The sequence below is a fragment of the Lonchura striata genome, chromosome 9 (genome assembly GCF_050655825.1).
Source record: "Lonchura striata isolate lonStrDom1 chromosome 9, ASM5065582v1, whole genome shotgun sequence".
NCBI lineage: Eukaryota > Metazoa > Chordata > Aves > Passeriformes > Estrildidae > Lonchura > Lonchura striata.
The window spans coordinates 6,248,267-6,264,298 of record NC_140711.1 but is presented as its reverse complement, the minus strand read 5'-3'; the positions used below and the strand labels follow the sequence as shown (position 1 = coordinate 6,264,298).

Here is a 16,032-nt window from a genome sequence, read left to right as displayed (position 1 = left end):
CAGAAATCCATGGGAATCCCTCAGCTGCCTGCAGATCCTCGGGGTGGGGAGGGGGGGTTAATCTGGAGGCATCTCCTGCATTCATTCCCCAGGTTTGCACTGCTCCTCTTGGTAATGAGACTCAGAGTATGCTAAATGAAGATTTACCCACTTTGTAAAGGACTGCTACTCACATGAACTGTGTTGTCCTCCTGCCTTCTGATTTGCATATTTATGAGTATTTAAATGAACATCGCCTCTTCCATCCTTCCCTTTTAACTCTGTGACTCCTGCCTGGCATCAGCCGAGAAGGCACAATGCCTGTGGTTGCATCTCTGACCACTCCCTAGGATGAGCAACATTAGACTGGAGACAGGGTTTCCTCCAAATGATCAGGGTAGTCTTGACTGAACATCCCAGCAATGATTTTCTCTCCTGTAGGAACTGATTCTGTGAGGTCTTTGTTTAGTGCCTTAGCAAACACATTCTCTGCACCTCTTCTTTCTGCTGTTTTGGGCCTTGGACAAGCTGCAGGGTTTTACAAGGATTCAGTGGGTTCAAGCTTTGCCTCCCTGGACATGTGTGTCAGTGGTGAAATACCTGACCTGTGTGTTTCAGTGTGATTTTAATTCTACCTGGTTAGGTATTTAAATGGAAATTTAGGGATTGCTGTAGTCCTTGAATCACCTCTTCTTTTTGGAAAAGCAGCTCTGTTTTTGCATACTTGAGGCAATGTGAAGGGCTGCAATAATAAATGTACTCCAAACTTAATGGCTTTCTCTCATCTCTTTAGAGCTTGAACCAGAAGTCAAATCTCCAACAGCTGATAAAAACAGCAGCAAGGCTATCTGTAAGTAATCTTGAATGTACAACTTGGGGTTTAAAAACTGAATAACTTTTTATGTGCTTTGATTCCACAGCTTTCCCTATGAAAACAGTCCCCAGGTAGTCTGTACTATACCCAGTGTTGGAGTGGGTTTTTGTTAATTAATTGTTTTAACTGGTGAAGAGGAAAAAACCCTATTCCAAGTCTTGTAACAACTTTTGTATCACATCTTAGGGGCTCTGGTTTCTGTACATGACTCTGATCTATTTTCTTGACCTTAGGATCTGTCTGGTTTGCTGTTTCAATTTATCACTATTGAAGGAATAGAATGAGGTAGTTTCCTTCCACCTCTTCTAGCTGGAAATATCGTTGGCTGACTATGGCTCCATAATACCCAGAACAGAAGTATTTTTGCCAAAATGCTGTTGGAAAGCAGTGGAAAAGAGTGCTCAGTGCTCTCTTTACCTCCCACTGTCTCTTTCCAAGGTAGTTGTTCTCCAGGATACCCTATAGAACATTTGGGGTGGCTGAGGCTGCTGCCTCTCCCTGCCTCCAGCCCCTCTGCTTGTGTTGCCATAACTAACAAAATGTTGTTTCTTGGGGGTTTTGTTTGGGGTTTTTTTGTTGATTTTTCTCCTTTCTGAGCAGGGTTCAGTAACTTTCCACATCTGTTGCAGTCGATCCTGTAAATGCTGCTCCCACCACTTCGACCCGTGTGTTCTATATCAGTGTGGGTGTGTGCTGTGCTGTGATATTCCTGGTGGCAATAATCCTGGCTGTCTTGCACCTCCACAGCATGAAAAGGATAGAGTTGGATGACAGGTATGTGTTCAAGCTTTCCCAGTGTGGTTTTGGGACATATCTACTCAGATTAGTGGGAGTTCAGTCTCAAAATGAGCACTCTGTGGTAGTTTGCAATTTCTGCTCTCAGTGGCAAGCTGTAGTAGATATTGCCTGTGTGGGGTTGAGGTGAGAGCTGTGCTGCGGATAGGCAGCAGTTGCAGGTGCTCTGCTGCTTATGAGGTGGAAGGGTTGTTCAGGCTTTCCCAGAATATTTGTGTAGAGTGGAAAGATTCAGACAAAATCAGATCTGCAAAGATTGTCAGGATTGAAGGAAAAATTGACTTGGGCACACTGGAAAGGCAGCCTGGGAGAGCTGGGGGTGTTCATACTGGAGAGAAGGCTCCAGGGAGACCTTAAAGCCCCTTTCAGTGCCTAAAGGGGCTCCTGGACAAGGGCCTGGAATGCCAAGACAAGGAGGAATGGCTTTCCACTGCCAGAGAGTTTTGACCTTTATTTTACTTTAGATGGGATATTGGGAAGAAATTCTTCCCTGGGAGGGAGGTGCCCAGAGAAGCTGTGGCTGCCCCTGGATCCCTGGAAGTGTCCAAGGCCAGGTTGGACAGGGCTTGGAGCAACCTGGGCTAGTGGAAGGTGTCCCTGCTCATGGCAGGGGGTGGGATTGGATGAGCTTTAAGGTCCCCTCCCACACAAATAATTCCATACTTTTGCATGGTGGTTTTTTTAGAATGAAAACACTTGGGTTTTACTGACACCTGCAGGAGAATGAATTTCAGTTTTCCCTACTTGGATTGATTTTCCAGTATTCAGTTCAGCCTTAGGATATAGTCTGAACATTACAACTGCTTGGTTATAAAACTGGCAGTGTTGGGCTCTCTCAAATACATTTCCAATCCAGAAGAAACGTAGCACATGCATGGAAAATGGAGTTGTAACGTGAGTCCAAGGGCATTGGAGTGGGGATTAAACACTGAGGAGAAGGGAGGCTGGAAAAGCAGGTGGACTGAGGCTGTGTGAACAGCCTGCATCAGATGCAACTGTTCAGGAGCAGGCTGTGTGAAACTGGATCCTTTGGAAAACAGCTTGTGGGTGGTCACCCCTGTGAAAGGATATCTTGAACTAAAGGATGTCTTGAACTGCTTCTGTGCTGCCTGCAGCCTTGTCGAGTAGCTTTATCTTTTTCATCCTCCTTTTCATCCATTCATCTGTTCCTTTCAGTTTTCTCCCTGCCATTCCCTCTCCTGGTGTCCCCAGCCCATGTGGCTTTGGCAGTGCCACTGCATGGTGGTTTCTCAATTGTAACCAAATGAACTTGTCAGCCTTCCTCAATTCCTTTCTGCCTGGTTGTCTGATGGAGGGGTTTTAATCAGCTGAAGGTGTTAAAGGATGTGCAGTTTGCTTTAATTCAGAAAGGATTCTATTTATAGTAGGGGATAGTGTCATGTGTGAGGCTTTGAGGTGTCCAGCCCAGCAGTGTGATCAGATGTCCTCCCCTGTACTCCATTGCACTGGTTTTCTGTGGAGATACAAAGTAAAAATCCTAAAAAGCCAACTTATTTTCTGTGGAGATAAAGCTAAAAATCCATCTCATGTTAGTCCTTTGTGGTTTGCAGGTGTAAATAATTTGCTCTGAATCATTGTATATCCTACTGACAAATTCTGATAAATTCAGGGGGCTTTCCCTGTCTGCGGAAAGAGTTTGGAATGAGATGATCTTAGAGGTCTCTTTCAACCCAGACCACTGAGTAATTTTAGGAAATTTGTGCAGCTCCTGGGGTTTAGCTCTTCAAGCACCATGTGTTGACTTATTTTTTGAGCCTGAAGGTGCATGACCTGGTAGAACTGTAGATGTGCTGCTGTGTAAAAGCTGCTGCTCAGGCAGTGCCAGAGCAAAGGTGTGACAGAAGCAACGTGTACCTGAGAATCAGGAGGTGTGGGGTTTGTTTTGAACAAACTCACCGAGGGAAGCAAGAATTCTTGATTTGGTTGTGAATAATAATCTCAAACTGTTTCTGTAAAAGGTTCCTGAATGAAATATGACAATGTCATTAGGGTTAACGACCTCCCAGGAGCAGCAGAGCCTGGAAAACCCACTGGTGCTCTTAATTTCAACCCCCAGAACTAAATAAAACCAAGGAGGGCTGTTAACTGGAAGCTCAAGCCGAGTTTACAGGCTGCACATGGATTCTTTGGGAACATTGTATTGGAAGTCCACAGCAAATGCTGCAAACCTCCCAGCGAAGGCACTGGAAAAGTGCCAAGGAAAGTTGGCATGGCTTAACAGCAGGATAATGGGAGTCATTAAAGCAAGAAGGCATCGTTCAAATAGCTGACAGAATAGGCAAGTGAGGAAGCTCAGGAAGTGAGTTAAACCTAAAAACCAGAATGAAGCCAACCCAAAAGAGAGTTTTTCAATCTTGCAACAGGCATTAAAAGAATAATTCCTTCCTCACACTTGCCTCCAGCCAAAGGAATCCGCAGGGCTAGTGGGTGATCAGGTTACAAAAGGAGTTTCCAGCCAGAGCGAGAAAAGGAAATGCAAGTTGTGCCTTGGTGTTTGATGTGGTGACTGTGCCAAGATTCTCCTTCCTGGGGAGCTCGCTGCAGAGTGGATCATACTGAGGGAGCTCATGGATGCAATAGTAGGAGCAGTTCAAATAAGCAGTAATTGCCAGCACCAAAGATCAGTCATTCAAAAACTCTGAAGGAAGTTAAAGGGGAGCAGCTAGATCAGCATCTGTGGCTCTTAGGCTCCTGCTAAATGCTGTGCTGGAGCCCTGTACCTTGAAGGCAGGGAATGTGGGAATAACTGTAAAAAAAATGTTCCAGGGAGAGATTGAGGCCAGCTATAAATGAGTAAGTTTGTGTTGTGAGATTCAGTAGATTCTGCTTCAGAGAAAAAAATCAGTGGGTTCATCCATGACTAGGCTGTAATGGGGAAGAGTGGACTTGGATTTCTGTTTTTTAAAGGAAGCAGTGGGCCTGGAGGGCATTACTAGCCATGTCTGACAATCCTATAGGGGTGGCTGGCCTGCCCAAGAAACCTTAAATGTTGATAATTTGGCAAAGCAGAGGTTGTATCCCAAACCAGTTTCCTCTTTGTCCTCCCAATTACAGTCAGCAGTGGAAAAGTTGAGGTTGGATCAAAGAGGGGACATTTGTATGTGGTTGGAGGGGAAGAACTACAAAAGAACTTCTGGCCCTGCCATCTTACCTGCTAACAGGGGTTTTGGTCCACTACAGCTGCAAAAGCCCTTTTTGTAGGGTTTTGACTGTGAAAATAAGACAGAAGTCAGCCTGCTGTGGTTTAGGCTGTGGTTTACCTGTTTCATGGATACTCTGCCCTCTGCCCCAAGAAAGCATCTCAAAAAGCACATCTTAGGTGATGCTGGAAGAGGCAACAGGTATCCCTAAGGAGGGGAGTGACAAAGTAGGGTAGAGCAGTTTGGGCTGTAGAATAGAGCCCTTGTCCGAGTGGGACATCGGTGCCATGAGAAATGTGTGCAAATCTTTCCTGGAATGTAAGAGCTGTTCTTGGTATGACAGGATGGTTCTGGCAAGGAATGTTTTGTCACTTTGATTATTCCAAAGTGAGAGAAGTGGGAAGATAGAGAAGTTCTGGAAAGCAAATAGGGGGAAGCTGTTCATGCTTAGTGCCAAGATTTTTGAGTCACCTGAAATACATTCTCATGTGTGAGAGACTTCAAAACTCTCCTCTTTTAAAGTCTTGCCTGGAAAATCTGATTTTGACCTCGACAGGTTAATTTGGAATGTGTTGGAGTGGCAAGCAGTGATGCTGATCTGCATTTTTGTTTCCCCACAGCATCAGCGACAGCAGCAGCTCGCAGGGGCTGTCGCAGCCCTCCACGCAGACGACGCAGTACCTGCGGGCTGACACGCCCAACAACGCCACGCCAGTAACCAGTAAGTGTTAGTCTAAGCACAGACCCTCCTGCCACCCTGCTTTGGTGGCAAGTGCAAGAGAAGAACACCAAGAATTCTCTGGCTCTGTCACTTTGCTTCTTGAATTCACACAGCGCGTGTTTGATCCAGCCACGCCGTAGTCAGGAGTGAGTTCGGGGGGATGTGAGGGGTATGAGCATGAGACTCTGTTTGTCCCTTGGTTTGTTCAGAGCAGTCAGCCAGCCAGGCTTCACCAGTAGCTGTGAAGTACCTGTGTTTTACACTGGGAAGAGCCTGTCTCCTGCAGTCCAAGCAGAGGAGAGAGAACAGGATGTATCCACCCAGCCCTGGGATCAGTTACCAAAGCAGGTGATGCCACGTGCATGAATGCTGATGGTTGTGTTATTCTGGTCATCTCCTGTTGCTTACATCTTTGCTTGAAGTGATACAAAACAGCTGAAGAGAGCAGTGAGAGGAAAGGAAGGGTGACAGCAGTTTAGATACTGACCTGGTAACTGGTACCACAGAATCACAGAATATCCCAGCTGGAAGGGACCCACAGGGATCATCCAGTCCAACTCCTGGCCCTGCACAGACACCCCAACAATCCCAGCATGTGCATCCCTGAGATTGTTGTCCAAATGCTCCTGGAGCTATGGCAGCCCTGGGGCAGTGCCCATTCCCTGGGGAGCTTGGGCAGTGCCCAGCACCCTCTGAGGGAAGAACCTTCCCCTGGTATCCAACCTAAACTCCCCCGACACAGCTCCAGCTGTTCCCTGGGATCCTCCTGTCCCTGGTCACAGAGAGAAGAGCTCAGAGCTGTCCCTTGGGAGGAGCTGTAGACTGGGATCAGGTCTCTCAGTTTCCTCCAAGTTGAGCAGACCAAGTGCTCTCAGCTGTATTCTGAGTTAATTCTGTAGTTAAGGATGTATTTATTACCTGTGGAATTTTTACTCCTCAAATTATTGTGTGGTGGAGGGCTATCCCAGCCAGCCCTGCTCCAGGGAAGGGACTGTTGCAGCTGGAGGGAAGGTGACCAGTATAGGCACACCCATGGGGTTTTTTTTTAGATCAACTAATAAGACCCCAAAGTCTCTTCCATTGTCCTCTGATGGCATTTGGTGATAGTGACTGGGCCATCATGAGGGAGCACATCACAAAGATCATCATTACTCTCAGCCCTCCTTTTTATCTCCCCATGCGTAGAAGCAGTTGTTTCCCTGAGGCTGAACTGCACCTCTGGGAGACATTTGGGACTCACTTCTAAATTGTACTGTATTTTCCTGTTCTGGGTTGTCCCTTAAAAAAAAACCCAACCAAAAAAACACCCAAAAATCTTATTTGTCATCTGAGTTCATCTTTCCCTTGCTAAAAGCTGCCTTTAAAATGTATTTGGTATAAGCATTCATTTAAAAACAGGCTTGTAAAAATTTAATGTATGAAATGTTAAAAAAATTCCTTTTTACAGAATTTGGAAGACTTATCCTGAAAATTATTCTAGAGCTGGTTTCCCTCTTGTCACCTGAGTCCCTTCCCAGCCTTTTAATTTTCTATCTCTTAGAATCACAGAATCATTTAGGTTGGAAAAGCCCTCCCAGATCATTAAGTTCAGCTGTTCCCTCAGCATGTCCCCAGGTGCCACATGGCTTTTAACTTTCTCCAGGGGTGGGATCTCCACTAGCTGGGCAGCTGTGCCAGGGCTGGACAATGCTTTGGGAAGTGGAATTTTCCCTCATGATCAATCTGAACCTTCCATGGCACAGTTTGAGGTCGTTTCCCCTTGTCCTGTCCCTGTTCCCTGGGAGCAGAGCCCAAACCCCCCCAGCTGTCCCCTCCTGTCAGGAGTTGTGCAGAGCCACAAGGTTCCCCTGAGCCTCCTTTTCTCCAGGCTGAGCCCCTTTCCAGCTCCCTCAGCCTCTCCTGGTGCTCCAGCCCCTTCCCCAGATTTGTTCCCTTCCCTGGACATGTTCCAGCCCCTCTGTGTCTTATCCCAGCTCAGGCTGAGCTGCTGATGTCCTGTCAACCTCAGGCTTTTTATCTGGCTTTTCAAACAAAACTATTTTATTAATTTTGCTGAGTTCCAGTTGCTGGAATGTTGTCCTCCAGAATCCTCTGGCCAAGGGCAGGGGACCAAGCCCAGGGTGGTGCTTCAGCCCTCCTGACCCTGCCCAGTGTGGTGGCCACTGTGCCCAAGTGGCACCTGTTTGCTGGGGGCAGCCCTTGCTTCACAGTGTCTCTTACCTGCTTTGAGACACCCCCAGTAGCACTGAAAATGGTGAAAATTAGGAGAAGAAAATAAAAGGTTGGATGTGTGAAAAAAGCAGGATTGACATTCTTCATAATTTCACAGTTGCATAATTTTGTTTTCAGTAGCATTTACATTTTGAAGAAAGTATTATCAGGGTAATTCTCTAGATTTCTCTAATAATTCACGCACATGTACAAAAATATTCCAGGTTTTCTGACTCTCCTGTTGTATCCAGATATCTGGAAGTGCCAGAAGAGGGCACTGGTAATTTATTAATGTCCTGCTGGTGTAGGGCATCTTCCCAGCTCTGAGTTTTCCAGCAGTCTATTTCCTCCTCATGAGGGCAGTGCAGTGTTGATCACCTTCAGTACAGGAGTTTCCTTCACCCGGAGTGAATAATAAAAGTTGTTTGCATGACACTACAGAGAATTTCTGTGTAATTTCTTTCCCTGCAGATGATTATTCTTGTATTTTTCATTGCTAAATACTATCATCTTTTTTAAATGAATATATCAGATATTTATGATGGTGCTGCTCCCTTGTGTGTGGAGCCATAGGTGGTCAGAGGTGAAGCCCTATGCCTGTTCTCATTCCAAGGGTATTTATGTTGGATTGTTTGGCTCTGCTGGCTCCTCAGGTTATCCCACATTACGGATAGAGAAGAATGATCTGAAAAGTGTCACTCTTATGGAGGCTAAAGCTAAAGTGAAGGACATAGCCATCTCCAGGGAGAGGATCACCCTCAAAGACGTGCTCCAAGAAGGTATTTACAGCACTCAGACACTTCATTCCTACATGCTGTAGATATATAAATACAAATATATGGAAATTTATTTACAGACTTTTCTGAAAGCATTCACGGATGGTGTTTCTGATCTTCATAGCTTTGGTGGATGGGAGGAATGATGAGCTATGTTTGCATTTGGGGTGTGGGGGTGGGGAAAGTAGCTTCCAGAATTAATTAGGCTGTGGGAGCAACCAGGCGTGCTCATTAAGTCATTGAGCTTGCCTGTCGTAATAACCTGCTCCCTGAAATGATGGGTGACTGAGGGGAAGGGTAATCACTCCAGATTCAGTGCCAAGGTAACTCACTTTTGGGAGTTCCTACAGGACAGCTGCTCTTAACAGCATAAAAATCAAAACAAAACCAACCCAAAGCCCAGAAAGACTTCAGTTGTCCAAATTTGATGTCTCAGTTTGATAACTTTGCTTTAGAAATCTAATTGGCAGATGCAACATTTACAGCCCTGATATAAAGGATTCAGAGACTACCTGGTTGTTTTCATGGAATATCCTGAGTTGGAAGGACCACAGGGATCATCCAGTTCATGAATTGTTCACTCTTTGTTTACTGTGCACTTTGAAAGTGTTCATGCATAACATTAATTGATTCTTGTTGACACTGAATTTGGAAAATAGGCTTAAATATTTAGTTTTCTTTGTCATTCACCTTTATTGCTGCAATTTAAAGTCTCTGTTTCATGAGAAATCAAACTTCCTGAAGCTGGAGATTGGAGACAATCATCCTTTGGAGGCAGAATGCTTTGTATTAGTCTGAGCAGCAGTGGAGGATGTTCCCATTCTTGTTCAGTGTGTGCCTCTGAAACTCTGGGGTGGCAGCTCCATGCTCACTTCCAGTGTGAGCTCTGCAAAAGCCTTCCTTGGCATGTGGGATGTGCTTTGTGCTCCTCTGGACTGCCTGGGGCTGGGATGTTGGGAGTCACCCATGACTAGAAGTGACTCAGTGCCCCAGCAACACTTCAGATGTTTGGTGGCAGAGCTGCCCTGTTCTGCCAGAATGAGGCATAAGGAGCTGTTGAATGCAGTTTGGACCCAGTCAATCCTGAGATCTTGTTTCTTAGCCTCCAGCTGTTACTTTGAGTCAGAACCTTCAAAAGTTAAGCACAGAGTCGTTGAGGTTAGAAAAGCCCTTTGAGGTCATCGAGTCCAAACACTCCCCAAGCAATGCCAATTTCACTTACGTCCCCAAGTGGCACATCCCCATGTCACAGGACTTAGAAGACCTGGCCAGTTTTAGTTCAGGATCATAGTGGTGTTGAGTCTCTGCCATTGAAGAACAAAAGAGCTTCAGTGGGGAAGAAGGGGATAAAGTAAACGCATGCATGGAACTTTTTTTACAGATCTTGGCCACAGATTCATTATAAACTTCACGTAGCTTCCATAACTTCACCTGCTTTTACATTTTGGAAATATATACTTAGGCACTTTCTAGAAGTCTTCAAGAACCAAGACAGGAGGAATTTAGTTGCTGTTAAGTAATTCAGGGTGTTGTAGTTGCCTGAGAGTCTCCTAAGTTCAGCTGGTGCTTAGTGAAATCGCAATTTGAAGACCCCTGTCATGCAGGGCTTCCTTGCAGCCCCAGGGTAGGTGACAGAAGTGTTGCACTGCCCCTGTTGAAGGTATTTAGAAACAAATAAGACCTCTATTTCATACTGTCAAAGATGTTTCAGCCTAGTCAGGCAGGGGGAATCCTTGGGAAGGGTCTGTTATTTTGGAATAGACTCTGTGGAGATGATGCACACCTTGGTGCAGAAAAGTGTTGCCAAGGTGAGCAGTAAAAACCAATTAAATCTCTGTGTGTTATCAGTTGTTCTCAGCCCAGCTTCTCAGAGTGGCTTCTCCTTCTGCAGTAGCATCAGGAACAGCTTGTGAATGGAAAAATGCTGGAGAGTCTGAATGACCCCCAAACAAACCCAGCACCTTCCAGCTGAGGTGAAACTTGTGAATAATGGGATGCTGGCTGTTTCCCTGTGTGCTGGCTAGCCAGAATTGCTGTTTCCTTGTGAATTAAGAACTGGAGTTCTTAATGCAGGGAGTTGACTGAAGTGCTACAAATAAACCCATCATCATGTTGATATTTAATTTCACTGGGCTCTGCTGCTACCACTAGTTCACTCTCATGCTTTTCCCCTTGAGTTTTATTTATGTAAAACTTCAGCATTGCTGCCTGTAGTTGTGAATCCCCCTCATGCTGGAGAACAGTTGGGTTCTCACTTGGTGACTTTATAGGGTTTGGAGACACTTTAACTGCAGGCATTCCTCCCTTTCTGGTGTGAAAGGTACTGTTTGCTTAAGATACTCCTAATGTTATCAGTGGTTCTTAACCACATTTTACTGATTGGATGTTCTCTTCCTAGGCACGTTTGGGCGCATTTTCCATGGAATTCTAATAGAAGAAAAAGACCCCAGTAAAGAGAAACAAGTTTTTGTCAAAACCGTTAAAGGTATGTTTGCATGAAGGAGCGGGTTTGTGTGCAGGTGTTCGAACCGTGCTGCAGGCTGAGGGTGCCAAACCTGGCTTTACAACAACCCCCTTCTCCCCAAAATATGTAAATGATGAAAAGCAAAGGCAGCTGGGATGCCACAGAGAACAGCAATCTTATATGGAAGAAAAATGCATGTGTTCTCCACCAGTGCCTCCAGTCATCACCCTTGAATACTTCTGTTTGTTATTCTTCTAAGTAAAAAATTATATTGTTTTTTTTTCTCCAGAATGACATTGTCTTCCCAGTCAGAGCCTTGTCCCCTGCAAAGCCTTGTCCCCTACAAATTGCTGAAATGTATCTTAAAAACCCTTTACAAATACATGGCTGTTCAAAAGACAGGGCATAGTTTCTGCCTTCCTTAAGCTTTGCAACTGAAGTGTGAGAACTGGCATTTAGAACTGAATTTATCCAAATACAGCACCTGTGTTCAGGAAATACCTTGAAATGGGGGCAGTAGACTTAAGGAGCAAGGTTGGGTGTATGTGAAAAAATTGTAAATGTCCTACATGTCTGTCACATGTATTCCATGTGTATATTACAAGTATCCTACATGTATCGTTATTTTTAATGTAGCCAACATCTATCCCTTCCTCTGCAATCATCACAAGTTCTCTTTTTTGTCAAATTCCCAGTACAGTGGTTGTTTTACCACTTATTCACTTATTTTTGTCATTTCAGTTGGGTGTCTCATTGCCTTTGGTTTTTCATTTGGCAATTCCTTTAATTTTTTTCTTGCAAAAAAAAAATAAGCATCTATAATAATTTCAACTCTCAATTCCCTCTCCAGCTCTCCTGGAGCCCCTTGTGGGGGCTCTAAGTTCTCCCTGGTGCCTTCTCTTCTCCAGGTGAACACCCCCTGTTCTCCCAGCCGGGCTTCTCTTATTTAAAAACCAAAAAATTTGCTTCTTTCCAGTATTTTGGGAACAGTTTCTGAATTCTGCCCTCTTCTGTTCCCTTTCCCTGCCAAACAGTTCTATCTTTTGTTATTTTCTTGGCTCTTATTTAATAATAGTTCTGAAAAACGTAGCCCTTGGCACGCGAGCTACTTTTTATAGCATTGGATTAAACAACATAACATTTGTCAAAAGTGATCTTAATTTAGCTGCCTCCCATGACCTCTTATTGAATTGCTTTTCCAAAATGGGACTTCCAATGCACTCCTAAATCCATACTTGTCCCTTACAGTGGCTTGTGTCTGTGACACATTTGTGTCCTATAGGAATAAGCTCTTCCCTTTGCAGGGAGGGACTCACTGCAGTGAACTGGAGCGTGGTCCTCAGGGAGTGATGGCATTTGTAGGGTCACTGTAGAGAATTTCCCAGCATTAAAAAGGACCTGTGTGTAAAAAGTGTAGAGTAGGTTTTGCTGATACTTGGGCTTGGGCAGCAGAATTTTGCAAGGAAAAGAACCTGTAACATCCCCTCATCCCCTCCTCACAGCAGCTCACTTGCAGTGCTGATGTTACTCAGCTTCATTTTCACATCCGGGCTGTGATTGCTCTGTGTGTGGCTGGGACATGTAATAAGTTGGGAATTGGATCTGGTTGGAAGAAAAAACCTGCAAAAATTCTCCTGTAACCAGAGTTTTTCCTTGATCTCAGTCATTCTGTGGCCACACACACACTGCTGTTCTGGCACAAGCAGAAGCAGGGGAGGACCATAAAATCTTGATGGGTATGAGAACCATTAAACTGACTTAAGTATCTCTCTGCTGAAGGCAATAAAGCCTGAGGGTCATGGAAAATAGACACTTTGTCTGTGGAGTTAAATTATCCCTTCCCAAAAGTGTGAGCTGCTCCAGAACTGCCTTGTTTAACCCAGAGGTGCACTCTGAAAGTGATAAAATGAAGTCCAGTGATGCCCCAAATGTCTGGAAACAATGGGGAGTGGGGGTGGAGTATCCCAGATCTTTGGAAAATGTGCAGTGAGGTTCTTTGAGTAGGTACTGTGAGGAAGAATAACCTCCTTGAGAGAAAAGACACTTCTTTTTTCTCACCAGGATCAGTGCTTAAGAAACTGAAGGGGATTTGTTACGGCTTTAAACCTGGAATTTCAAGAGAATCCTAGAATCCCAGAATGGTTTAGGTTGGACAGGACCTTAAAGCCCATCTGTTCCCACCCCTGCCATGGGCAGGAACACCTTCCACTATTCCAGGTTGCTCCAAGCCTTGTTCAACCTGGCCTTGAACACTTCCAAGAATCCAGGGGCAGCCACAGCTTTTCTGGGCAGCCTGTGCTAGTGTCTGACCTCACAGGGAAGAATAAATAAATAAATTTTAAAATATTGTCTTCCTTTTGTCAAATGTAAATCTGTCCTTTTCCTGTTTAACATTGCCCCTTGTCCTGTCCCTGCAAACAGTGATCAAAAGTCTGTTGCAGTCTTTCTTACAATCCACAAGCCACAGAAAGGTGTCATTGGAAAATTTTCTTCTCTAGGCTGAACCTCCCCAGCCCAACAAGTATTACAGATTGGCTTAGAGCTTGGATTTGTTGGCTGTTAGAAGAGCTCTGTGCCATGTGGGCAGGTGTCAAGGCTGTGCTGTTCAAGGAGTGGTTTCTGAATGAAAATCCATGAAGAAAAGTCATGCCCTAAGTGCCTGTCATAATGAATCTCTTTTCATGTGCCCCTCCTTCAGCTGTCAGTGTACTACAGCATCCATACCCTTTTAAGAGGGGTTATTTCCAATAATGTGGACAGGGGGAATGTGCTGCCAGTTTTCCCATTCCTTGTGCTGGGCAAGGTGAGTTGTGGCTGTTGTCCTCATCAGGCAATAGTTATATCTGTGGGCATTTCCTGCTCTGGAGGGAGAGTGGCTGCAACCTTGTCATTTTGTCTCTTCCCTGTATTCTTTCCCCGTGGTTAATTGTTGCCCCCAAAGGATCAAAAGCAACAGGTAGTTGACTGCAGTAACTGCAGCAGCCCTTCCCACTTCCCTGATGTTTCCCAGTGCTCCAGTGAGATGCAGAGCATTGCTATAAACCAGGAGAGTGAAAACAGGATCCCTGATTTCTCTGAACTTTGTGTTTGTTCCCCTTCTGAAGTGATCTGCTCTTAAAGAAGTCAGTAATACACAAAAACTGAGAGAGCCTGGACCTGCCTGAGAAGTGGAAGAGCCCATCCAGAGAGTTTCCTGAAATCTTCTGTATTCCCTGTTGTCTCAAACTAGGGTAGAACTATTAGGTCAGATTCTCAAATAGCAAGTTTGAGCCTGATTAGGCAGTATCAGTGCAGGGATTGAATAGGTTGGAGGGTGCTTGTTCAGCATGATCTGACTGGTTTCTCATCCACTACAGAATTTGGGGTCTTTCTTTTGAACACTTCATGAAGTTATTGAAGTACATTGGAAGTGATTCAGTGATTACTTGTTCTGTAGCTCTTAAATTGATGTGGTGTAAAAGTTGGAGATGCTTCTCTTGAAGTCTCAACGCCACATCCCTTATAAAGACTGAAAGGAGGATTCATCCCTGGGTTTTACTCCAGATGCTTAAAGGAGTTTTTTCTTTCATGGAGTTTTATTTCACTCCAGGGAGAAAGTTGTAACATGCCCATGGCAGTGACAAAGTTTCTACATGCAGGTTCATGAAATAGATGAGTTTATAATGTTTTTTTGATGCTGTATCATTTGTGTCTGGGTGCCTGAGCCTTCTGATATGAGCAGTGCCTTGTGCCAAGGAGAGCTTAAAAGGAAAATGGATCTTTCCTGGATTTCTGGAAGCTCTAATAACTTCAGGCTGCAAAGATCCCAAGCTCTGGGGAAAAGGTGTGACTTATTCAGGCTGTCCTACATCCTTCATGTTGGCCATACAGTTGTGTTATCTTTGCAGTTTAAACTTCCACTGTGTTTATTTGCTAGGCAAGGTGCTCAAAGTCATAGTTATTTTCACCCTTAGACATTTCAGTGGAAAATTTGCCTTCGTTCCGTCTTCAAGCAGACACTGATGAAGATTGAGGATGTGTGTCATTGCCAGCAAGAACAAGAATATGTTATCTAGAATATCTGGGATTTTGGAATCTTTGGATCAACACAACCTGAACAAGTTCTTTGTTAGAAAGATGAGAGACTTAGCTGGCATTTGCTTTCTTTGTTGTGTTTTTTTGTTTTACAGAAAAATTGTGTTATGAGGGTGGAATGCTTCACTTTCCAACCAGAGGTTTCCAATTCCTCTCAGTTTTGGGAAGTGTCTCTGATGGCATGTTTCTCCAAGCTGGCATTACATCTCTTTACAGGGTTGAACAGATCCCTCCAGCCTTTCTGGGGAATCTTTTAAATCATCTGATGTCAGAGGAGGAAGAAAACACACAGGTTTCACCTTTGATTTAAAGAACACTTTGTTTAATGGTGCTTTTCCTGTGAAGGAGAAAATTCTTAGCAAAACAAATGGAATTGTGTTATTCCAGGAACATATGAAGTGAGGGTGAGCTGTGCAGAGGCCTGACTCATTTAGGATGTTCTGGCCAAGGTACACTTTTGGTAAAAACAACGCAGTGTGCTGTTCAAGATAACCCGGCTGCTCCCATTTCATGTTCTAACCACTTAACATTTTTCTGATGTACAAGGAAGGAGTGTTTGGAAACAAACTATCCATGGAAAGCACTGGAAATAAAGTCAGTGTTGACAAAGGTCAGCTCTTTAAACTTCATTGTTCTACCAACTTTTAATAACGCTTTAGTTCTGTCATCTTAGGTCACTAAAAGACTTTCAGCATTCTTGGCTATCTCTGTCATTTTACTATTTAGAGTTTTTACATTTATTGCTAGTCTAGTTAAGAGGAGATGCCCCATTCCTGGGAGTGCTCAGGCCAGGTTGGACAGGACTTGGAGCATCGTGATCCAGTGGAAGGTGTCCTTGCCCATGGCAGGAGATGGAGCGAGATGAGCTTTAAGGTCCCTTCCAACCCAAACCATTCAATGATTGCAAGCTTGGTGACCTTTTAGGACTTCATGCAGTTGAGAACTGTAGAAATAGAAATCCTGAGAATTCAGGCCAT

General features: G+C 44.5%; 1 protein-coding gene across 2 annotated transcripts in view; it reads left to right on the top strand.

Moving 5' to 3' along the window:
• RYK (receptor like tyrosine kinase) overlaps positions 1-16,032 on the top strand; it is a 53,819-nt gene that overhangs the window by 21,121 nt on the left and 16,666 nt on the right. The window contains exons 5-9 of one of the 2 annotated variants that reach the window (XM_021541446.3): positions 773-829; positions 1,483-1,627; positions 5,430-5,530; positions 8,395-8,520; positions 10,916-11,002. In XM_021541446.3, the coding sequence (XP_021397121.3) occupies positions 773-829; positions 1,483-1,627; positions 5,430-5,530; positions 8,395-8,520; positions 10,916-11,002 (516 nt within the window). Of the gene's footprint in view, positions 1-772; positions 830-1,482; positions 1,628-5,429; positions 5,532-8,386; positions 8,521-10,915; positions 11,003-16,032 lie in introns of both variants that reach the window. The other variant, XM_077785603.2, reaches the window with a different exon arrangement.